The following is a 25257-nucleotide window of genomic DNA, read 5'->3' on the forward strand; positions in this document are numbered from 1 at the left end:
GCAGACAGTTTCTGGAAGTGACTGCTTAGTAAGACCTTTTCTGTGGAGCGCTGGAAGAAGGCCATCACAGGCCCAGAACAGCAAGCTGGAAGTGCAGGCTTGCTTGCCAGGTCAAATCATAAAGCATGGATCCTGAGGGTAAGTGAGGGAAGTTTATGGTGAGGAAAGCTTTTAAACTTCTTTGTTCATATCCCCGTATGCTGTGTTTTATTGGATCTTTCCTCCTGTGGATTGGAGGAAACGGTTTAGGCATTTGATTGATTGCACTGTGAATGGTGCTTATGTGGGAAATAGATGCCATCCTGTTACTGTGAGATGGCCTATTTTGAGTGTCAAGATGGTGGTCTGGATTCGTCACTTAATTACGTTGCATCGTTCCGTAAGAATTGTGTCATTGGCTGAAAAGAAATTCCCTTCAGTGATAAGGGTTAGAGTTAAAGGTGCCATTCTGTTAACAATGAAACGCTCTTATGACGGAAGACTCCTTGTTCCCGCGGAAGACTCCCCAAGAATGGGATCTCTGGCTTTGGAACTAAATGTTTTTTTCCTCCCTTTGACAAAACAAGAGGGTTTTTTTTAAAAAAAGAAAATTGTTGCTAGCAGTTGAGCCTAAACAGTGATACAGTTAGTATTGGATCTTATATATAAACTAGGCTCATAGCTGCAACCTCCCAGCGTCATGGGCAAATCAGGGCCTCATTTTAAAGACAGGAAATGGCTGATACAGGGGTTATGGTTAGTTAAGAGGTTACTTAGCTGAATAGTAAGGCCGATCAGTGTTGCTCAGGTGCACAGTGTATGTGGCACTGAAATGCCCCTGGAATAAATAATGTTTGCTGGGTTCTATGGATTTCCCATTTTTTTTGAGCACAGCTCAGGGAAGTATCTTGGTCATTACTGAAGGCCACTACTGAGTTGTCACTGTCATATGGGAACTGTGGAGTGCACTGTTTAAGAACTAGGTCACATATGTGTAGCTGTAACAACACCCGAGGTTTCCAGGGTATGGTAAAAAAGAATTCTGTGACTTCAGAAATGAATTTTGGAGCACTAGTATTGTTTAGGGTGTGGATATTGTCCCGTACAGCTTCTTTTTAAAATTGCTCTTTGCAGTAAAGAATGCTGCCTGAAACCCATCTGGGAGGTGCTCTTCTTAGTTGTGTCAACAGAACAAATGGAGAATTTGTTAATTAGTGTTTTCATTTGTTGGAGTCCAATGCCAGGGCAATGTTGGTGAACTTTAGGGGTGCTGTAACCCAACGGTTTTGATTACTGACATGGATTTTATAGTTCTGCTGCTAGAGACAGACCCCTTTTTATGTCTCATTCTACCAGATGTACTTTCTGTTGTAAAATATGTTAGAAGCTGGATATGCAAATTTTTGCAGTGGCTAGTTGAGGAGGATGACGATGGATGGATATCAAAACTGTTGTATGTGCTAGCTTGGAATTTACTTTAATTTTTTTTATAGTATGTCTATCACATGACAGGATCTCCCCCTACCAAATGACTTAACGTTTGTATTTCCTATATTCAAGGATCTTACAACTAGCGATGCTCAAATGCCGACCAGTTCAGCTGACATCCTGTTTGCCAATCATAAACAGGGAGCTTGTCTTTTGCCATTCAGTTCACTGGTTCCTGGATGTTCAGCAAGTTACAGAGCAATTGGCCTCTTGCGCATGCATGTTCTCACTCTGCCTGATTGAGTTATACAACCAATATTGTTACGTCATAACTGACTCATTCAGCAGCCAATTATTTAACCAATCAATCATTAGCCATTTAAATTAGTCATGGCTGACAACTGTGTTTCATACAGTCTTACCATCAGTGTTCCTCTAAGTAGTCTTTACTGACACTAATGGCTGCCATTTGTTTTGATTCAGTAGCATAGGCTATTTTACATGAACCATACAAGTGACATGTAAAGTTTGACTGTCAAACATGATTGCTGCTGAAACTTACAAAATCTCTAGTCCTAACCACTCCACACAAAGATTCTTCAGATAGGCTCTTTTCAGTTAGACTTATGAATCATTCAGGGCTGGAAACTACAATTGCCATGATCCCTTTTGATCCCTTTGGATAGGATAAATTCTTAGCTAAAGGAAACTGCCTGTTGTTTTTGCCTGTTTTTTTTACAAATCAATATACCAGCCACTGGATGATTGTGTACAGATCTGAGTTTGTGTACAGATTTGAGTTTCCTTGTTCATGTTCTCCATGCAGAAAATGAAGTTATAAGTCTCCCACGCATAGCATAGCATAGCATAATGAGAAAAATTAGCATCGCATTCAAAACTTATGCTGTGTCATCGGTAGCGGAAGACTTATTTTGCAGTTGCGATCAGCCCAAGCAAAGGGGTGTAAACAAGATAAATGTTATTAACTTTTCAGGCTTTCGTGGCTAATGTGAACTTCTCTGAATTTTTGCTGTTTAAAATGTGTCTTGTTGGTACAACCGTCCTTTGGTGCTTAAACGGTTTCATTTGCCAAGGGCATATGCACTCTAATTTTTTTAAAAAAAGAACTGAAAACACAAATCATGGGATTGGACCTGAAGATGGCAGGCTTGCCATAAATGGCTCTCTGGATCCGGCCACATGGTTTTGATCTGAACAACAGCACTAAATGTTACCTTTTGGAGCTGTTATGGATGTAGTGGCTAAGACACTGAGCTGTGATCCAGGAGGAACCTCTATTCTTCCCCTCCTTCCAATGCAAAATGCATCTGTACCATGAACTCATTCATGGCACTGATTTAGCTATACCTGGGGTTGCCAACTGGGGGTTGAGAAATAGGAATTTTAGAGGGGGAGGGGAGGGGTTGGGTAGGCATCTTAGTGGGGTGTAAAGCCATAGAGTCTACTCTCTAAAGCAGCTATTTTCTCCAAGGGATCTGATCTCCAGACCCTACCTGGAGGTTGGCACCGCCACCACACATGTTAAGCCTCAGTTTGAAGTAGGGCTGCCAACTCAGATTTGGAAATTCCTGGAGATTTTGGAGTTAAGGCCAAGGAGGGACAGGATTTGGGGAAGGGAAGGACCTTGGCGGGATTGTAATGATGCAGAGTCCACCCTCCAAAGTAGTTATTTTCTCCAAGGGAACTGATCACTGTTGTCTGGGAATCAGTTGTAGTTCGGGGAGATTGGCAACCATTATTTGTAATATGAAGACAATGCTGCCGTTTTTTACAGGGCTATTTTAAGCATAGCTGAGAGAGTGTATGCGAAGTGCTGTGTGCTGGATAAATTCCAAGTTGTGGTTAAATTGCAGATGCTGTTTAAAATGTGGCCATGCTGTCTTTGCTCATGTATAATTGAGTAGTTAAGAAACCCTGGTTAGATTTTAATAATGAGAGGTCTCCTTAATGACTAACATCTCCTTGTAAAGTATGTTTAGTTAGAAGAAAGCTCCATTTGGTATCAACAGGACATATTTCTAAAATAGGAGGCTTCAGATTGTGGCTTCTAAATAGAGTTCCAACTAATACTGTGTAGTGTAATCCGTTCAACTAATACTGAAATGTATGCAATTGACATGGGCGCAAGTCACCCAAAGCTATGCAAGTTTCAGTGCTATAATTTGAGATAAGAATGTGTTTATCCCTTTTTAAAAAGATTGGTATATAAAAAAACTGGGTTGTGCCTGTCTTGTTTAAGAAATGTATACAGTCAAACCAATACTAAAACATCTGAGGCCAGCCAAGCCTAAGAAACATGGACTGTATATATAGAGACACAAGGCAATGAACTAATTGGTATATGCTTATAATATAATCACAATATATCTTTATGAATAATCTTTATGAACAGTGTATCTATTGACTTTATACTCAAACTAATTGCATATACCAATTAGTTCATTGCCTTGTGTCACTATATATACAGTCCATGTTTCTTAGGCTTGGCTGGCCTCAGATGTTTTAGTATTGTTTAAGAAATGTCCAGTGTCTTATTGTCACTCTAATCTAGATCAGTGGTTCTCAACCTTCCTAATGCCGCGACCCTTTAATACAGTTCCTCATGTTGTGGTGACCCCCAACCCTAACATTTATCCATTTTACAGATGGAGAACACTGATGCAGAGTGTCTTAGGCGACCCCTGTGAAAGGGTTGTTCGACCCCCAAACGGGTCACGACCCACAGGTTTAGAACCGCTGCTCTAGATGCTAGTCTTTACCAACAGTAAAACATAGATTTATTTAAAATGCAGAGCCTGAAATAAGCTTACCCAAGTGTTGAGTCTAAAAGATAGGGCCTGAGAAATCTGTTAGGCTTTTACAAATGCCTGCTTCATTCAGTCAAATAAGAGTTAACTGTTGAATATGTAGATAGAATACTGAAGTTGCATGGCTGGAATCACACAAACTTCTGGAAAGATCTCTGCTGTTTTCTTCTAGCAAAAGAGGAGAGGCAGAAACACAGGCATAGATAGACTGCATAGACACCCAGACTGAGCACCTGCATAAATAGAGTTTGCTGTTACTATATTTAGTGTAACTTAATTTTGTTACCTTATAAAGTTCTACAAAACAACTCACTTGCATCTTTGCCCTATTACTTACTCAGCTAATTCACTGCAATGCAACAAAATATCTTTCTCTCTGTAGCATGACTTTTGTGGTCTTATTTACACCTTGGTGTAGGAAGATACCCCATCCTTAGTCTTCAATCCTGATGGTACAAACTGTTTAAAGTGGCCTGGCCTGCCACAAACTGAACAAACAAATCTCCACCCTCTAGAAACAGGAGTGTACCCTGCAGAATTTTAATGTGATTATTTTTCTCTAAGGCATACGTTTTAATTTTCATAATGCTAGCTTTGCCAGAGTTAACTTTGGCTGCGGTACTTGTTTGAACAGGATGTCCAATACAAATGAGGACTCTTGAAGAAAGATTCCTAAACATTTGTATGTTAATTCCCAACTAAGCGATGTTCTGATGACAGGTTAATCCACTTGTTCAATATTATGTGTGTATCAAGTTTTCCTTGCTTTCAGGGCAGGGCTGTTAATAATTGTGATAGTGTAGGACCTTGGTCGAACTTAGGACCTAGTTGACCTGGAAACATTCCTTGCATGCCGCAAGAACTATCCGCACTCTGCCCCCTGCCCCATTTGGTTCTATTTTTACCAAGGATATCCAAACTATGGCCCTGCAGATGTTCATGAACCACAGTTCCCATAAGCTCTGCCAGTTAGCCATGCTGGCAGGGGCTGATGGGAATTGTAGTTCACGAACATCTGGAGGGCCATAGTTTGGACATCTCTGATCTATACAGTAAACTGTGGCCGTATTCCATTGTTGAGATAGCAGAAAGGAAAGGGTGTGAACATCTGGTGTTTGTGTGGTTTTCTTCGTGCCTGAATGGTGTACATGCACGCCAGCTTGGTGTGCTGGTTTAGAGTGTTGAACAAGGATCTAGGAGACCCAGGTTCGATTTCCTACTCAGTCACAAAAGGTATTTTTCGGCCAGTCACTCTCTCCCAGTTTAACCTAGCTCCCTTGGGGGAGAAAAACAGGGTATAAAAAACTTGATAATAAAATGTGAAGCAAAAAGTGGCATATGGAATATGAGTTCATAGGGCAGGAGGCACAGAAATCTAGCAGCTGCTTCGGTTGCGGGCACATTTTTAAAATCTGTACTTGAGGCTAGCAACAGTTAGAGCCTGTTCCTTTTGCACTGGGCTGCCAAGATGAGCATACTTTAAGACTTGTGATTTAGGTCAAAGGATACCGTCTCTCCACTTCCTGGAAGGCTAAAACCTGCCCCCTGTTTGAATTTGTCCACTGCGTTGATTTTTTTGTGACCATCAGTCTGACATTCAGCTTTCCTAGTACTTTATCAAACCCTGTTCCTTCTCTTCCGCCTTTTCTGTGGATCTGAACTCGCCTGTGGAAATCTGTGCTTCATGCAGTTCCTTGTTGTAGCTAAGGGAATGTAAATCACCCCATATCAGTGATGGTGAACCTTTTCGAGACTGAGTGCCCAAACTGCAACCCAGAACCCACTTATTTATCGCAAAGTGCCAACACGGCAATTTAACCTGAATACTGAGGTTTTAGTTGTTGCAGCTCCCTCTGCAAGTTTGAGGCCTTGCAGGTCTTCCAGAGAAGGACATGATGGAACAAAGGCAATGTGACCTTGGCCAGGGGTGGCATCACACAAGTTCATCAGAGTAGACAGCAAAATCTGATGAACTGATGGTCAAACAAACTCTTAGGGCAGCATTATACTTAATGGGGAGATAATTTACTCTTGTCAGGAAAGGAGTTAATTTAGGTGTGGCTTGTTTTATGAAGGCAGAGTCGTCTTCATTTTGGAAGAAAAGAAGGTCTAAACATTGTTGCCTGCTGATTCTGAGTGGCTTATTTATGGTATTTTCCAAAGTAATTCTAGTGCTGCAAAATCCTAAGACAATCACAACATTGGGCTAGTTTTCTCAGAAGAGCCAGTCCAGTGATTACGTTTTTGTGCATGAAGATGTGAGGATATTCAAAGGTTAGCCCAGATGCCTTGAAAACAGAAACATGGCAGATCCAATGGCACATCCTGCATCAGCCCTACCAATCTTGATCCTCCTTGATCTCAGATTGCAAATGCCTTAGCAGACCAGGTGTTCAGGAGCAGCAGCCGCAGAAGGCCATTGCTTTCACATCCTGCATGTGAGCTCCCAAAGGCATCTGGTGGGCCACTGCGAGTGGCAGAGTGCTGGACTAGATGGACTCTGGTCTGATCCAGCAGGCTAGTTCTTATCTTCTTACGTTCTTAAGATTTTGTGCTCGTCTTCTCCAATTGGGATCCTTGTTGTATTACCAAATCCAGAGAGTGGGTCAAAGGGTGGGTCAGAGAGTGGGTTTTTTTTAAAAAGGATTCTTTATCATTGGTAAGAAGCTTTATAAAGAAAATGCTTTATAAAGAAAATGGGTGATATCCAACTCATTACATTAAATGTGGTGCAGTGATCTTTTGTAGGAAGTGGCTTATTTTAGCATCCTTTTACACCCCCTTGTGACCATCAAGGGTTTGATATTTTAAGTAACGTTTTCTGTAGTCTGCTTCTAGCCAGAGAACTGTTTTTAAGAGCAATCATTTTAATCTGAGTAATTCTGTTCTGCCCTCACAGGGATTTTGTTAAGAGTTTTTAATGATTTCCTTCGCTTTTAATGATTTTTTGTTATTTGATGTTATGTCATGTTTTATTTTGTATGCTGACTTAAGCAGTTTTCCTGGACAGGCAGCACAGAAAATTTCTAAATAATTTAATGGTGAGCATTTCACTTTGGAAAGGGGCTGTCTAGCATCTGCTATGTTTTGGTGAGGGAAGAAGGGAGGGATCGGTGGAAATGTTTTAATTCAAAATGAGGCTGTTCAGTTGCCATTTGGAAACTGCTGCTATACATCATAAAAAGAACCTTACTAAATGCATATTTAGTTTTGACAGTGAGTCACAGTACCTATTTAGTCTGTGTGATATTACTATTTTTACAAAATAAAACAGACACATGGAACTTTCAGAAGATAGTGATAGCCTTAATTCTTCCATGAATAATATCTGTGGGTCACACTTTCCTTTCCCAGCAGCCATGATGCCGATTTACTGTATCTGCTACTGCAGGTGTACTTTTCATACAGATACTTTTCATTCAAGCATTTACATTGTGGAGGTATGAAGTATTATCTTCATCTTTTGGAATCCCTTTTGTTATATTCCCATTGTAGCGCATTCAACCGGATGTGGTGTTAAAAGGCCGGGCAGCAGTAGTTGCCTGCTGCCTCTTAACATTGACAGTGAGAGAAAATAATTGTGTGTGCTGCTGTGTCATGTTTGGGAAAGCCCTCAGGAGAATTTCTAAAAACTGCAGTCTCATGTACTTACTGGAAGTGAAGGCTAGCCCTAGAAATTACTGGGAACTCTGTCGTCATGCCATAGAGTTTCCAGTGATTCCTAGAACTGCTCTTTGTCACTTCTGTTAAGTAGACAATGCTGCATTTTTTTTTAAAAAAAAAATCTCCTGTGATGTTGCCCTTACAACCTTCCCACCAGTTGCGGGGTACTGTCTGGCAACCCTAAATATAGGAATAACTGTGGTCTCAATAAGTAACTTTGAGAGGGGGTCAGAGAAGGACCAAACAGTTGCCACTTTGCTTCCTACCTCAGGCTAGTAGTTGATTACTGGCATAAACTAACATTGAAAAGCAGTTGTGGCAGTGTGGCTAATAAGTTCTGCAAGATTACTAGGAGGAGATATTCACTATCAATCTTCAGTGTAGATTATCTCTCATGAAAATCTTAGACTTCAACAAGCTTGATTTAAATAGAAATTAACATCAAGTTTATTCACTAGCTTCTTTTACAAGTGGTGCAACATCCAGCGCTTCCAGATATTTGAGTTTCAGTTAATACTTGCCCAAGCATGACACCCTAAAGGCTAACAGAACCACCCAAATGTTCATCAAATACAGAATCAATACTGGGTGTTACGTATATTTTAAAACGTGTCGTTTGGTTTGGTGCTATCTTCTGCAGTAATGATGGATGTCAGTGTCATGCATTGTGTAAACATAAGCTGTGTAGGATTGTCTGTACTCTGATTAGTTTTTATTTACTTGATAATTTGAGGAAGCGTTGCTTGATTTATGAGTGTTAACTTGTTTCATTAGACAAATGCATGTTCATGAGTCTTGACTGACAGGAATTCATTGGGACAGACTATATTGGGGACTTGACTAACCATCAAATTCAAGTCATGTGGAAGTAGAGAAGGGTATGAATTGTAATTGCAACAAGAGCCAGAATGGTATAGTGGTTAAGAGCAATGGACTCTAATCTGGAGAACCAGGTTTGATTCCTCTCTCCTCCATGTGAGTGGTGGGCTCTTATCTGGTGAACTGGATTTGTTTTCCCACTCCTCCACGTGAAGCCTGCTGGATAACCTTGGGCTAGTCACAGTTCTCTCAGAACTCTCTCAGCCCCACCTACTTCACAAGGTGTCTATTGTGGGGAGAGGAAGGGAAGTTTGTAAGACTCCTTATGGTTTGAGACTCCTTATGGTTGCGAAAAGTGGGATATAAATCCAAACTCTTCTTCTTTTACTCAATATCCTACCCTACATCCTCCTAAGCAGTAATGGGAATGATGTGGGGAGATCTACCATGGGAGGATGAATGAGCCCTTTCACCAGTGGTAAATCATTACTTGGTTCAGTCCAGCATAAGTTCATATCTATAAGGGTATTTTTGAGAACACATGATAATTTTTACACTTTTAAAAAAGTCTTGAATGAATGGATAACAATGTGGTTGTGCCCTCCTGAGCTAATTAAAACATTCTTCTAATGAAGGTTGTTGCCATCAGTATTGTGCAATACAAAATTCAAAGTTAGTGGATTAGGTAAGCAATAACTATAATACATAAGGTGGGCAATATTTTTACACCTCATGGGAGTACATAGGACCATGTTCTACGGCCCATCATGAATCCATGCTGTCGTTTCACTTTGGAAAGGAGAATTCAGATATTTCAAAGGTTGGCAAAAAGCGTCTCTTCATGTAAAGCAATACCATCCTCAGTTGTCTTTTCTCTCTTTTTTGATACTGTAAATCAAATTTTGTAGTAAATCCCAAGCCAGTTTATAATTGGTGTAAGAAGCATCTGGGACTCTTTCTATGACCAGCTGATGTGATGGTTGCAAGTGATAAGTTCCCACTTCGTTTCCACTAGCTGGGCCATAGGGATTTTGTTATTGTTGTTTTAAGATATCTGTATCCATATACAGCCGTCTCCTCAGCCATTCAGTTACTGGTAACACATTGGAATAACATTGAAAGTGATGCTATTTTGGGGTGGATTCTCCCCCACCCCGAAACAGCATCAGCATTACTTTCAATGTTTAAAGTGGGGACCTCAGATTCTCCCTTTAAATCCATGCCAAAGGGGGGGAATTTAAAAAGAAAATCTGGGGAAGTTTGGGGGATGCCTGCTGTCAGGAGTGCAATTATTAAGATAGCAGCACCAAACTTTCAGGGTATCTTTAGGAGACTCTCTAAGGGGGGGGGGGCAGACTGAGGTTAGGATTGCGCTGAAAATCTGCACTCCTGCAACTCCCGCCCTCCGCATCTCACCTGTTCAAGAGGATCCACCATTGGTGCACCGCCCCTGCCCCGTGCCGTCATCACCGGCATCAGCCAACCAGATAGTGGGACAGGGAAGCCGGAAATGGCTCTAGGAATGGGGACTCTTTCCCATTAACCCTTAGGACGCCTCTCCAAAGGAGGCTGAGAGGACCAAAGCCACATGGAGCCGCAGTGCAAGGATAAAAGAACCGCATGCGGCTCCGGAGCCGCGGGTTGCAGACCCCTGCACTAAGGGAACAGGCAAGTATAGAGATGGAGGAGACATGTACGTTGTCCTGAGCTCTTTCAAGGAAGGGCGGAATAAAAACAAGATATCTAAATCATTGCAGACAATATTGGCCAATATGCATATCATTCAAAATGCAAGTGTTCTGTTGGATGTTCCTTTATAGGTTTAGGTGGATTAAATATTTATTTTCCAAAATCAAGAGTTAAATAGACAAAGCAGCAGTTTTAAAACAATAAACATAAAAACCTCAAGTTTTCCATCTAAACAAATTAGAAGCCCCTACTTCTTCAGGCATTTTAGTATCTTCTGACAGTTCTCCTACTCCTATTGTCACCTAAGTTGTTAATAGGTACATACTGTCCTGTCCCCTGCTTACTGATTCTTTCTCTCTCTCCTTCTCTCTCAAAGGGCAAAAATCACAAGTGTATTTTTCAGTGCAGCAAATTGAAAGAACAGGCAGAATCAGCCAAAATAGCCATTAGTAATGCTTTTGCGGAAAACTGAACTCTCAAGTTATTTATAAAATGAAATTGGCGCAAGGGGTTAAATTGGAGGCAAATGTTCTCTTTCTTGCAAGAGTTTTGAATCACTTGGGTGGGCTGATATGCTGGACTTCCATCCAGCAGGCTACTATCCTGTTAGGAAATCTTGACGTTTCAACAAACCTGTTAGAGAAGATGTGCTGTTATAGTACTGGGAAGCCCTGTGAAGTTTATATTTATTATATCAGTATACATTGTACCATCTTGGGCTAGTTAATCTTGTTTTACAGTCTATCAGCAGTTGGGAGCAGTCCTTGCCAACTCTGAGAGGGTTGGATCTCATTTAAACTGGCCTCTCTTTGTAACCTATCCTTTACTCTGTCAACTCTGGAGATTTGGGGAGGGTAGAGTTTGGGGAAGGGAAGGAATTCAGCAGGAATCTGATGCCATAGAGTCCACATGCTGGCAGGGGATGATGGGAACTGTAGTCCATAACATCTGGAGGGCCGTGAGTTTGATACCTATGCTCTAGGGCAGTGATTCCCAATCAGGGTTCCATGGTACCCTGGGGTGCCGTGAGCATGTCCCAGCGGTACCGCGGCAATGCTACCACCACCACCCTCACTTTTGCGGTGTCTCCCGCCGGCACCAGCAAGGATATGGAGCTGGCCCAGGGGGCAGGGCCTGCCGCAAGGTCAGCAGCCACTCCCCCCCCCACCCCCACGCTTCTGTTCACCCTGGGAGGGGAAGGTGGGGGGTAGCAAGCAGGGGAACTGAGAAGGGAGGGTGGGGGAGGATGGCAGGGGTACCTTGAGATATGAAGCGTGAGGTCAAGGGTACCGTGATGTCGAAAAGGTTGGAAAACACTGCTCTAGGGGAATTGATCTGAATAGTCTGACGATCAGTTAAAATTTTCTGTTAGTACAAATGTGTTGGCCTAATGAATATATGTGTCCTACGTTTGATAAAGTGAACTTTGGCTTCCACATTTGCTGAGGAGCAGATGGTGTCACTGGCGAGGGAAAGTGAGTTCTGGCTTAGGATAGTTTTTGGTGAGGTAAGTTCTGTTAGATTGTAATGTGCAACTAGATTCCTGTTTTTATTTTGCTGCAACAGATTAACATGGTCACTCATTTGGAATAGTCTGGACTCTGCTTATAGTAAGAAATTTCCTGATCACAGGGGCCAAGCCTATATAGACCCAGCGTATATTTGCATGCATTTAGGCCAGGGGCTCTGTTGCAAGCAAGCCATATGGCCGCTATACTCACTTCCCATTTGTGTGTGTTGGTGTGTTCCTTGCTGTGAATACTGCTGTAAACTGTGAATACAAGCTGAAGTATGCAAATGATATCATGTCTTTTAGAACTGAAATCCATGCCCTATGACGAGAGAATTAGGGAGTTGGAGCTGTTTAGTCTGGAGAAGAGAAGGTTAAGGGGTGACATGATAGCCATGTTTAAATAATTGAAGGGATGCCATGATGAAGAGGGAGCAAGCTTGTTTTCTGCTGCTCCAGAGACTAGGACAAGAAATAATGGATTCCGAGAGATTCCACCTAAACATTAGGAAGAACTTCCTGAGAGCTAAGGGCTGTTCAACAGTGGGCTGCCTCAGAGTGTGGTGGAGTCTCCTTCTTTGGAAGTTTTTAAATAGAGACTGGATGGCCATCTGTCAGGAGTGCTTTGATTGTGTATTCCTGCATGGCAAGGAATTGGACTTAGATGGCCCTTGTGGTCTTTTTCAACTCTATGACTGTATCAGTGGGAACATAAGCCAAACATCCTGTGGACTGTGTGTATCTGGAATGATCTAGTCCATTATCTCCAGAGCTGAGCCATCTGTTCAAAAGAGGATAAGCGTACGTGTTTATCTAATCTGCATGCCTGCGGTTTCTGTAACACGCAGTAACACGCAGGGATGCTCCATCCCCCCCCCCCCTTCCTGACACATGAGAAAATCAGTCTGGGGAGGGGGCTCAAATGATGAGAAAGCTGATCAAGATGATCTCTGCTGTAAACATATTGACATGGAACTTCTCCGTATCCCTGATCGAACATATGGTACTGTTCGTTAGGAGGCTCCAGTTGAAAGCATGGAAGGTACCCATGTCAATAGCGGATACCTCCAAGACAATCAAGCTTGGGAATCTAGTTCCACCGGTTGGATGTTGCTGATGGCACCCATTGCTGACATGGAAACTGTTTCATGTTATCACAAGAGGAGTGTATATTCTCAGTGTAGAGAGATATCATTCAGAAATGACTTGAAGGAGTGCAAGAGGATGCTTCAGTTGTGAAACTTGACTTCATAATAAAGCGCCATATAACCTAATATATGCATACAGAGATGCTTAGGATTTTGTGATTCTCTTCTTTTTAGAGACATTTCCCCCCGCCCCCTTAACAAAAATATTTCAACTATGTATGCAAAAACAGTTAGAAACAGTTTTATGGCTACCACAAAATACCCGCTAGCGAAATGGGGATAGTGCTTCCGCAGCGCCGGTCTTCTGTAAAGGTCAGGTGCGCAAGTTAAAACAGTTTTCTTGAAGATTTACGTAGCAAGCAACGCAAAATTGCCATGACTTTGGCAAAGCTACAGGAGCAATCTTTATATGAGGGGGAACAATTTCTCCAGTGTGTTAGCTACAAAAGGGCTTTTCATTGCTGCTGTATGTGAATTGTTTCAACTATGCCTCTCTTCTTAAAAAACAAATAAATCAAAACAGTCCATGTAGATTGTTACATTCTGTCCCATTGGCAAGCAGAAAGCAGTTTTTAAATGAAATTTTTGAAACAAACCAACAAACATGTTAAAGAATATATATATCCGTACTGAGTACTAATCGACAGCGTGAATGTATTAATATTTATTTTGCAACCCACTCTCCACTTAAACCAGCATGATTATACATTTATTGTGGATTTCTCTGATTAAATGATAATTTTTGCTTAGGTCATGGGGCGGGGGAGGGGGGCAGAGGAGCTTTTTTCATAGGAAGCTGCTGTTCAGCCTAGAGGGCATTATTGTTCTTGTTTTGATGATATTTTAAGAATCCTGTCTAACATAAGTGTAGATGCCCAAATGATGGATCATAAGGGTTATGAATAAGACAAGCTATGTAGTTGGTTTTGAAACAACGTTATGATAAAGTAGACTTGATTTTTCTACATTTGCCCCCCCTCCCCAAATGCTTCCAATTTTCATACTGGGAATCAGCTATCATTAACAGAATCAAATTTGTTCACGTTGCCCAAAAGCTAGTTAATGCTGCTCTTATCCCCCCCGCCCCCTTATGTGGTATCCAGTGGGCCTTCTTGGCCAGCGGAATCAGAAGTTGATAGTGCAAATATATTGTTGCATTCTTCTCAATGCCCCCCCCCCCAAGCCAATTTCTGCCCACAACAGTTTGGTGATCATAACAAGTAGACCTTTTTACTCTTGGGGGGGGGGGGAAGCATCCCATTTCGATCATATCCCTATTTGAACAATATTTTTCTTTTCATTGGCTCAGTTGTGAGCTGGTGTAGCTGCAAAGTGGTGTAACAGCACAGCAATGCAATTAAAAGAGATCCCCTTCAATGTGAAAGAGAGGCCCTGAATCACCGGGGCCCGCCATTGCTACCTGAGAAGGGTACTGCAAAGAGGCACCCTCCGTGCCTGCCCTGAAAAGGGCGGAAGGCAGTCGGCGGCCATGCGCATTATGGGCAGCAATATCATAACCCCGGCAAGGCATTACGACGTCTGCAGGAGGGGCGGGCAGGAGCTTTATAAGGCTTCAACCAGCCCTTGGCCCCTCCTTCCTCAGCAGAGCCGCACTTCTTTCCATCTTTTGTCAATAAAACGGTTTGGCTGTGGCCAAAATTTTAACCCACAGTCAAGAGTGTTGTGTCATTAATTTTGGTTGGGTGGGCTCTCGAGTGGTAAAGTATTTTGCATCCGGCACCTTCTTTGTACTAGGGATGCCAGCTTCCAGGAGGGACCTGGGGATCATTCCTGAATTACGGTTTATCATAATTCTACCACAGACAACCACAATCAGTTTCCCTGAAGAAAATGGATGCTTTGGAGGGTGGATTCTGTGGCATTTTACCCCCCTGAGGTCTTGGTTCTCTCCAGGCTCCACCTCCAAATCTATAGGAGTTTTCCATCATGGATCTGGCAACCCTCCCCCCATCCCTCCCATAACCTGATGAACCCTCCTTCATCTCACATGGCCCGTCCTCCTTCTAGCACCGCACCTCTGTGTACCAACCAGTACCTCACTTGTGGCACATCTTCCACCTCCTACAGTGCATGTTCATCCAGACACATACTCTAAAGTTGCCCAGCAGCAGCCAGTTACCACTGCGTGTTCCTAATCTTTGGCTTCCAACTCCTGTCGCAGCGTGATATAATCTGGAGATCTTCCGTCAAAGCCCCCTGTGGCTTCAAGACTCCTGCTTCTGTCAGCAGCTGGATTTTAAGCTGGCCCTTTGCTCACCTATAACATAGGGTGGGGCATCACAGACAGCTGCCAGGTCCTAGTCAGCCGATGGTTCCACTCCGTTTCTCCTTGCAGCTCTGGCAAGAGTAGGGCTTGAAGCTGGTCCTCTGCTGGTAATGACCCATAACACCATTAGCAGCTTGTCACACCGTTTCAGGGGTAGAAGGCACCTTTTGCAATTAGGGTTCTATGTGTGCTTGTTGAAGCCCCGCCCCCTGACCAATTAATCACCACAGGGCTTATCTTGTGGGCTTCACAATCCATAACTGTTATGCTGTGAGCTTCATAATCCGACAACGAGAAAATGGCGCGTGTGTGTGTGTGTGTGCATGAGTTAAAATGCAGAAGGTAAATAATAGGTGCCAAGATGGGAACGGAAAATAAAGAGAATCCAGAAATGCGGAAAGCGGTTAAGAGCAACAGACTCTAATCTGGAGAACCAGGTTTGATTCCCCACTCTTCCACATGAAGCCTACTGGGTGAACTTGGACCAGTCACGGTTCTCTCAGAACTCTCTCAGCCCCACCTACCTCACAAAGTGTCAGTTGTGGGGAGGGGAAGGGAAGCTGATGATTGCTTTTTGACTCCTTAAACGTAGAGAAAAGCAGGGAATAAAAACCAACTTTTCCTCCTCCTCCTCCTCCTCCTCCTCCTCCTCCTCCTCCTCCTCCTCCTGCCCCAAACCTCCAGACTAGAATATATCCTACTGCTAACAGTAAAAGAAACGGCTTGAGAGTTTGACTGTGGTGTATGACTCTGGGGCTGTTCTCCTTATTAGAAGTTCCTATTAATTGTGGTGGGGAAAATCAAAGTTACCCTACGTACCCATTAGGAACTTGGGATGAGTGAGGGAAATTCCTGTAGAGACAAGGGTGCTGGCGAAAGAATTAAACCCTCCCTTCTGTGATTCAATACCTGCACCAGGAAGGTGAAAACAAATGGGCAGGCCCTTAGTTTGGAATTCACTTCATGTTCTTCAGGTGAGTAAGAGTTAGGCCAGTGGTTCTCAACCTTCCTAATGCCGCGACCCTTTAATACAGTTCCTAGTGCCGCAACCCTTTAATACAGACCCTAACATTTATCCATTTTACAGATGGAGAACTCTGATGCAGAGAGTCTTAGGCGACCCTTGTGAAAGGGTTGTTTGACCCCCAAAGGGGTCCCGACCAGAGGTGGGATCCAGCAGGTTGTCACAGGTTCCCGAGAGTAGGTTACTAATTATTTGCGTGTGCCGAGAGGGGGTTACTAATTGGTGATTTTGCCACGTGATTTTTGCCTTAGTTACGCCCCTCCTCTCAGCAGTAGCGCACAGAACTTGAAGCAGTCTAGCAGGAGGTGCACCGGCGTGTGTGGCAGCCTGCGCCTGTGTGCATTCGTTTCCCGCCCAAGGACCGGCACAGCGGCTGCGTCCTTGCAACAGCCTCGCCCAGGAATGCCCCGCCCCTGGAATGCCTGGCCATGCCCCCGTCGTGCCCCGCCACGCCCCATTGGCGCTACGCCACAGTTTGAATCCCACCACGATGGGAACCTGTTACTAAAATTTTTGGATCCCACCACTGGTCCCGACCCACAGGTTGAGAACCACTGAGTTAGGCAGTTGCAGCTGAAGAATTTTACTGCAAAGGTAAAGACTCCTTGTGAACAAGCTCTCAGTCAATTATCAGTTGTTTTACGTAGATAAGTACTTAAATATACATAGCAAAATACTCATTAGTTATAAAAGCGAAAGCAACATTTCTTCAGTTTATTCACCTAAACAAAGGAAGCAAATTATTTTTTGGGGGGGACTCTAGGGTAGTACCACACCACACTCCTCATCTTGGCGTTAGTACTGCATTTCACCTTCTGAACATTTTATATCTTTTTGTACGCACGTGTGTTTTATCAGCGCCCAGTAATGATCTGGGAAGGTCATGTCCAGCGGACTTTTAAAAAAAAAACTCCTCGCAAAGTAATTTGAGGTTGCGATCTGAAAACAGTGCTGCATTTGAAGTCCTGGTCATATCTGTGATCCTTGTGCTGATTTTCTCTCTTGAACTAAACATATACGAGCTTCCCTTAACAGGGCTTTCCCGCACAAAGTGGTCAGTGAGAGGCAGAAGGATAGTTTTTTTAAAAAGGCTTCTAAGAGTAGATTCATCATTCAGATCTATGTTAATGAGTGTAAGAATGCTCCAGAATCATTAATCCATACTATTAATGGAATTAATATGAGAATTCACCTCAGTGCGCAGTGGAAGAACTAGAGGTGAAATCTGCTCTCTGACTGGTCAGGCAAGCATCCAACAAAATAGTAGGTACGGCATATTAATTCTTAACTGAGCCATACCCTGGCATGGATAACCATACATTTAAAGTGCTTTCATTTACAGCCTGTTGCAGATACCAAAACCAGTGCTTACATGCCAGTCAGTTTGCCCAAGGATATACATTAAATATCAATAAAGTGGGCACAATAAAGTGGGCTGTAGCTTAAGAAGTCAGCCCAGTGCACATAAATCCCTGTTGCAGTATTTCATGCCATCACATAGTTTGTATGAGGTTTTAGTTTTCTGTATTGTCAAAGGCTTTCATGGCCGGATTCAACTGGTTCTGGTGGGTTTTCCGGGTTGTGTGGCCGGGGTCTGTGTGGCCTGGGACATGGACAATATATACCCCAAACATTCCCTTCTCTCTGGACACAGTGTGTAACAGACTTCCCTCCTCGATACACCTCTGAAGATGCCCGCCACAGATGCAGGCAAAACGTTAGGAACAAAATCTACCAGACCACGGCCACACAGCCCGGAAAACCCACCAGAACCAGTTTGGGTTTTCTGTTTATTGATACTACTTTTGTAGCTTTGTTTGTATTATGTGTGTGTGGTTTCATAGGCAGTTCATATATTGTTTGTACAGACACTGAATGTATCATTTATATAGATGTATATAGGGTATGTGTATACAATTGGAAAATTGGTACCTTTTTCTGGGTAAATCAAGTGTGGAGAAATGGAAACTGGTGCCAAATCAGGAGTTCGACTAAAGGGAGAGAAGTGAATTTGGGACTGCAACTTCTGGACTGAAAAGCAGGAATAGGATAAATCTGATTTTCTCTTCTGAGCTGCAGATCCTCCTGCTCGGCTTTCTGTCTGTGTCATGCTTTGGAATATGATGGCTGTGGCGAATAAGTATTTTGCTAAGGAGGGCACACTAAAGCAGAATAGTTTTCTCATCTCTCCAGTCCTCCACAGACCATGCCTCCTCCTCAGCGTTATGCTTTCTTCCCCATTTTCAGGTAGGTGCTGGATTAAACAGGTCTGCTAATGCAGAGACACTCGGTCTGGATTGGAGTTGCCAAGGCCCTTATCAAGAGCCACCCCTAGTGACACATCCAGTGCCAGGACTTGGTTTGACTTTGACTCTTCTCCAAGGGCTTTGCAGATCACCTTAAACAGGAAGGGGAAAGATGGAAGCTCTTACAATCCCGATGTTCATGCCTTGTTCCTTTGAAAGCCTCTATCAGTAAGTGTCACTTTCTTTGAGGGGAGGGAGGGCCCCTTGTTCGGTGATTGTATTAAAATAGAAGCATTTTTTTTTTGGACAGAGTTTATACATACTGTGCTGCCTTCGCTTCATTGCTATCTGAAAGGTACAGTGGCTGTGTCTGCCAGGCTAAGATAAAGATAGGAACTTAAATGTGAAAAAGAGATAAACGGCATATCTTTTTTTTAGTTGGTTTAACTGTTGTTGCAATAACAAAAATCTTGGAGCACAGTCAAAATGAATTGGATTAAAACATGTGTGAAATACAAGCTCCTTGGTTGTGATTTGTGGTTATTTTGGCAAGCTTAATTTGTATTCTTTTACAGAATTGTGTTTTATAGCTGAAGCAAACGGCAGAACAATGTCCCTATATTTTAATCTGGAGTGTCATTTAGGGCTTGTCACTTGGTTAAGATTTGTATTTTTTTAAAATTGAAAGCTGCCTTGTATTAAAGGACAGAATTAAATGTGTGATAACATTAACAGAACAGGCAATTTCGTCTTTTGTTAGGAGGTTTGGGGCAGGGGGATGCTAGATTCTGTCTGAAAGGTTGAACGGATTTACAGATGCTCCTTAAGCCAAGGAAGGGAGGCTGAAACTTCTGCCCAACCTTCATTGTTGCTGAAACATTACTGGGTGATGGGGTTGCCAGGTCTGGGTTGGCAAATACCTGGAAATTTTGGGGGTGGAGCTTGAGAGGACAGAATTTGTAAAGGGGTGGGGCTTCAATTGGGTATAATACCATAAAGTCCATCTTTCAAAGTGGCTGTTTTCTTTGGGTGGCTATTTTCTTTGGGTGAACTGATCTCTGTGTCTTGGAGATCAGTTGTAATCCCACGAGATCTCCAGCACCCACCTGGAGATTGGAAACCGTACTGGGCAAGAACTAGGAGAGTGACTTTTCTTTCAGGCCTGTGACTGGTTGGCTTCAGGGTGTCTGGGATATTTTTTTTCCCCCTTCAGCCCCGACTGAGATATTTTAAAGGCTCCCTGTTGAATCCCTAGTTGACTGCTTGGTAAAAGATTTCCAACCGGCTGAAAGCTGCGTGTCCCCCCACAACTGAACAAGCATTCAAGCAAATCGACTTGCAGCGTTTTATCAAACAGCAACTCGTGCAAAAAGCACCTCTCGGGCTTAATAATTATTTAGCGAATGTTCTTGGGTCATGAGAGAGGCTCTCATTAGATTAGGAAAAGCAGTGTTGTTCAGCAGGTTGTGAAGGTGGGTTTAAAGACGAGAGACGGGTGGGGAAAAAATGGAAAAATACCAAATGGGGCACAACTCTTCATGGTACAGGTGTTTCCCCCCCTCCTTTCAATGAAAGAACTTGGAGCGTGTAAATGTTTGAGTGCTCAGTCAGACAGCATGCAAAGTATGAGAGTGTCAAGGAGCAAGACCAAAAGAAAAAGTTGTTGGAACTCTGCCAGGGAACCATTGGTGTCGCAGGATACACTTATGGACTTCTGATCGGTAGTTATTTAAAAGTATTATGTATTATGAAACAGTGGGGGTAAAAATTAATAGCAGTTAATGCAAAAGCTCTGGAAGCACTAGTGTTGCCAACTTCCAGGTGTTGGCTGGAGATTCCTGCTATTACAACTGATCTGCAGGTGACAAGAATCAGTTCACTTGGAGAAAGTGGCCATTTTGGGAGGTGGAATTATACCCCCATGAAGTGCGTCCCACCCCCAAACTCCAGGCCTAAATTTTCAGGTCCTTTCCAACCCTACAAAACACCTATATAAAGTCCAGGGATAGATGTTTGTGTTGGGATATGCTGAATGGAAAAAAAGCTATTTGGCTTGTGAGAGGGGGAGCTGTTTGGCTGAAAAAAGAGGCACAATTTTAATGGAGCTAAATAGGCAAATTAAAAAAAACCAGATTTTTTTTGCTTTTTTTCATTATGTTTGTGAGGCTTAGGGGGGCATTTTTTGAGGTAGAGCCACCAAATTTACACCATAGCTGCAGGTGTCTCTCCTTACTAACCCCAAGTTTGCTAAAGAGTCTCCTTACAGTAGAGAAAGGTGGGACATAAATCCAAACTCTTTCCTCCTCCTCCCCCATAAAATGTTAGTTAATGGGAAAACTTTGTGTGGGGCTATTTCTCCTTACAAAAACTCCAAAGTTTGAACATTGGGTCAGATTGGGTCAGGGGATCCAATTTCAGAGACCCCCAATTTTTCTTCCACAGTTTCCATTGGAAGATGAATGGGGTCACCCTCTTTGGGGGCCCATAAAATTGGGGTGTTTGTAAGTAGAGTCACCAAAATTGGGAGCGTTTTTAAGGAGACATCTTCCACTTTGGCAACCCCCTTTCCCAATTATATAGAGGCACAACTTAAATATGAGGTTGCCTTTAATACTCCCCTCTCTAAGCATTCCAGATGGCATTTCATTTAAATGCTTTTAGCTTGTGTGTGTGCAGCATGTATAAGAACATGCAGCATCGGTACCTAGATGACTGTACCATGTGTTAAGGTACCTATAAAAGGTCCAGGCCAAATAGAGAGTAGCAGTGTCGTAGTGGTTAAGAGCAGGTGCATTCTAATCTGGAGGAACCAGGTTTGATTCCCCGCTCTGCCGCCTGAGCAGTGGAGGCGTATCTGGGGAATTCAGATTAGCCTGTGCACTCCCACACATGCCAGCTGGGGGACCTTGGGCTAGTCACAGCTTTCCAGAGGTCTCTCAGCCCCATCCACCTCACAGGGTGTTTGTTGTGATGGGGGAAGGGCAAGGATCTTCTTCATTTTACTCCATTTTGTGATAGTTTCCCATCTGGTGGGAATATTTTCTATGGGGGTGGAAAGTGTCATTGAATCACAGCCAACTTATGGCAACCCCAAAGGGTTATCAAAGCAAGAGACAGAGATGATGTGCCATTGCCTGCCTCTGCATAGCAACCTTGGACTTGCCAGTAGTCTCCTATCCTACTAACCCAAACTGACCTCGCTTGGCTTTGAGATCTTACAAGATCTCACTAGTCTGGGCCATCCAGGTCAGGGGTAATTTAAGTACAGTAGCATAAAAAGCTCTTGACCCTGCAGCCTGATGCAGTCCATTCCCCCTCCCCCACTTTAGATATCTGCCACTTCACTCTGCAACCTGTGTGGACCATGCCACTGTGAATGCAGTTTTAGAGCTACCAAAACTGTGTGCGGTAGTATGTACTCTTATCTAGTTGTAAACTGGGAGCAAGCAATCCAGAGCCTACAGACTGCATTCAACTGGTCAAGGCACCCAACTCCCATCCCTTACTTTCTCCTCTCTTTGGTCTACTTAGTTTTTCCTCCAACTTCATATTTTAGAGTCTAGATCAGGGGTAGGGAACCTGCGGCTCTCCAGATGTTCAGGAACTACAATTCCCATCAGCCTCTGTCAGCATGGCCAATTGGCCATGCTGGTAGGGGCTGATGGGAATTGTAGTTCCTGAACATTTGGAGAGCCGCAGGTTCCCTACCCCTGGTCTAGATGAAGGTGGGAGCCACCCAAAAACAAAGCTTAAATTAATCCAGTGGGTCTGCTGGCTTGCTGTTGAAGTGAGTTGCTTCAAAATATGTGGATAGACATATGGTACAATGCTAAATGTGCTTATTTGAGTGTAATCCATTAGATGTGAATAGGCTTACTCTTTTTATGCCCTAAGTAGTTTTACAGCAGCCCCTCCCCCACCCTGAGTATTTAGAGACTCTTACCTTGTCCATGGGTTGTTTGGTTTAGCTGCTTCCATGACTAGTAGGTGGACCAACCATTTTACAATTCTGGTCCATTCTGCACAGCAAAAAAAAAAAGACATCTGTGGGATACCTTAAAAAGAGGTGACTGCTTCTTTTCATTCCACACACCCAAAATAAGACATCTATGGGACATCTTTAAAGGAGGCATCTGCCGGTTTAGTTCCAAACAGCAAAAGGATGAGAAGACCATTTTGCTCTGTGGTCAGTTTCACCCTCAACTTGTACCCAACATTTTGGTTGCAGCTGAAGGGATTCTTCCTGCCGCCATTTGCTGAAGGTTACCCCAGGATGTTTGCTCTGTAGGCTCTGATCCTGGTCTCCCTTTCAGCTCAAAAAGTACCATATATACTCGAGTGTAAGTCAACCTGAATATAAGCCGAGGCACCTAAATTTACCACAAAAAACTGGGAAAACTTATTGACTCAAGTATAAGGTGGAAAATGCAACTACTGGTAAATTTCATAAATAAAAATAGATACCAATAAAATTACATTAATTGAGGCATCAGTAGGTTAAATGTTTTTGAATATTTATTTCAAAGAAAAACAGTAAACTAGCTCTGTAAGTGAAAAAGAGGGTCAACAAAAACAACATGGTATCAACAATAACTTTAAAAGTACAAAAACCTTAACTCAATAAGCAACCAAGCTAAAACACAAGAGTTAAAATCCTTCAAAACTGGATTCCTCATCATCATCTGTATGTCCAAACAGAGCTTCAGCTATAGCTGGTGTGAGGTTATCAGCACAGACTAGGGTACATACAGTTGTATATAAATACTGTATATACTCGAGAATAAGCTGACCCGAGTATAAGCCGAGGGGGGCTTTTTTCAGCATAAAAATGTGCTTTAAAATTAGGCTTATACACAAGTATATACGGTACATAGCTGTACTCAGCTAATTCTACCAATTCCGACAATATAAGGAGCTATCTGCATAGCTACACAAACATGCATGAGTGTCTCAGCCTCTTGGAGGGCTGCTCTACCTCCTATTGAGAAACATTGGGTAGACCTGCCCTCTGCGGACAGTTTCCTACTTCACAGAATAACTTTTCTTTCTGCACAGAAAAACTAAGATGATCTGCGATGGGCAGGTTTACCCGGTGCTTCTCAATGGGAAGTAAAGCAGTCCTCTCATTGACGAAGATTCTCTTATGCATGTCTGCATAGCTACAAAGATAACTCCTTCCAAAAAAACCCCTATAAATTGCTGGAATTAGCAGGACAAGTTGAGTACAATTGTGGACTTTTTGGGCTGAAAAGGCACCCAGAATAGGAGCCTGCAGAGCAAACGTCCCGGGGCAACCTTCAGCAAATGGAGGCAGGGAGAATCCCTTCAGCTGCACACAAAATGCCAGGTGGAAGCAGGGTGTGTATGTGTGTGAAACTGACCAGAGAGCAAAACGGTCGGGCAAGAAAAATAACACATCTCCTGAGCTCTGCCTTCCACACAGCCAGGCAGGAGATGTCTTGCAGGTGCCTTAAAGAAAAAAAAAGCGCACTTCAAAACATTTTCAACAAAATATGCCTTGAACTTATATAAGGCATCCTGAGGACGCCTTGAGAAAAAAGCTTTGCAGAATTCCTTCCCAAGATGCCTTTTTAAAGGTCCTCAGGACATCTAATTTGTGCTTTGTGGAACGGACCACGGTTAGGTACAGCAATATGAATACTTTATGCAGCCATACTCACAGTAACATTACCTATTCTGTTTGTCAACCTTTCAAATGAATCCACAAAGATCAGTAACCCATTCAAATGTCTACTTGCCTGTGTGTCCCTGCTTTATGACATAAAAATAGCACTGTTGTATAGTTTTCTTGCGTGATCTCTAGGAGAAGACCGAGAAAAGTGTGACATTTTGTGGATGTTGCTAGCAGATACTTCATCTCAAATGCTTATGTTGTAGGAATGGATTGAGTGGTGTGTTATCTCGATCTTCTTACTGGATACAATTTGGTGTTCATTGTGAACGATTTTGAGCCCTTTTGGGGAAAGGAGGGATACAAATATTTTAAACAAAAATAAAGTTATATGTACACTTTACCTATAACTGTTGAGGCATTTTTGGGAATTGGGAGTAGTCAATCGGGACTGGTTTTTAATGGTCACTTCATCTTTTTCTCTTGTCGCCTTGAAACTTTCATTGCCCTATCTATATTGGTTGTCTGTGCCTTTTATATCTTGATCGATTGCCATATGAAAATTATTTTACCAGCTTTATTGTTCTGCCCTTGGCAGAAAAGGACAAAGTTGAATTCCAAAGTATATGTGTGCGGGGCTCTTTTTGTTAGTAGTTTAAATCAAGACAGCTCATAAAGACTGCTGAATCAAGTGCAAGAACAGCCTGCAATCAATTATTAAGTTTAGGAATAAAGTACAAAGTGAGACACACACACACACACACACACACACACACACACACACACACACACACACACACACACACACACACAGAGAGAGAGAGAGAGAGAGAGAGAGAGAGAGAGAGAGAGAGAGAGAGAGAGACTGGGTGTGTAGTGGTTATATATGGAATCACTGACTTAATTAACTTGGCTTCCAATTGCTGGAGTCTGCTTTCTTTGGTATGTTTTTAATAGGAAAAGCCAATGGTTTACCTGATATCGTACAAGGGTGTGGGGACTTA

At 42.8% G+C, this 25257-nt stretch overlaps 1 protein-coding gene across 6 annotated transcripts in view; it reads left to right on the plus strand.

Moving 5' to 3' along the window:
* The window catches only part of MITF (melanocyte inducing transcription factor), a 182796-nt gene that overhangs the window by 80754 nt on the left and 76785 nt on the right, over positions 1-25257 (plus strand). Inside the window, exon 1 of one of the 6 annotated variants that reach the window (XM_048489786.1) lies at positions 18701-18849. The exons of the other annotated variants lie outside the window; for them this stretch is intronic. Within the exon in view, the coding sequence (XP_048345743.1) occupies positions 18794-18849 (56 nt within the window). The 5' untranslated portion in view covers positions 18701-18793. Of the gene's footprint in view, positions 1-18700; positions 18850-25257 lie in introns of those variants that run through there. 6 annotated transcript variants of the gene reach the window in all.

This window comes from Sphaerodactylus townsendi, linkage group LG03, assembly GCF_021028975.2.
Source record: "Sphaerodactylus townsendi isolate TG3544 linkage group LG03, MPM_Stown_v2.3, whole genome shotgun sequence".
Taxonomy (NCBI): Eukaryota; Metazoa; Chordata; class Lepidosauria; order Squamata; family Sphaerodactylidae; genus Sphaerodactylus; species Sphaerodactylus townsendi.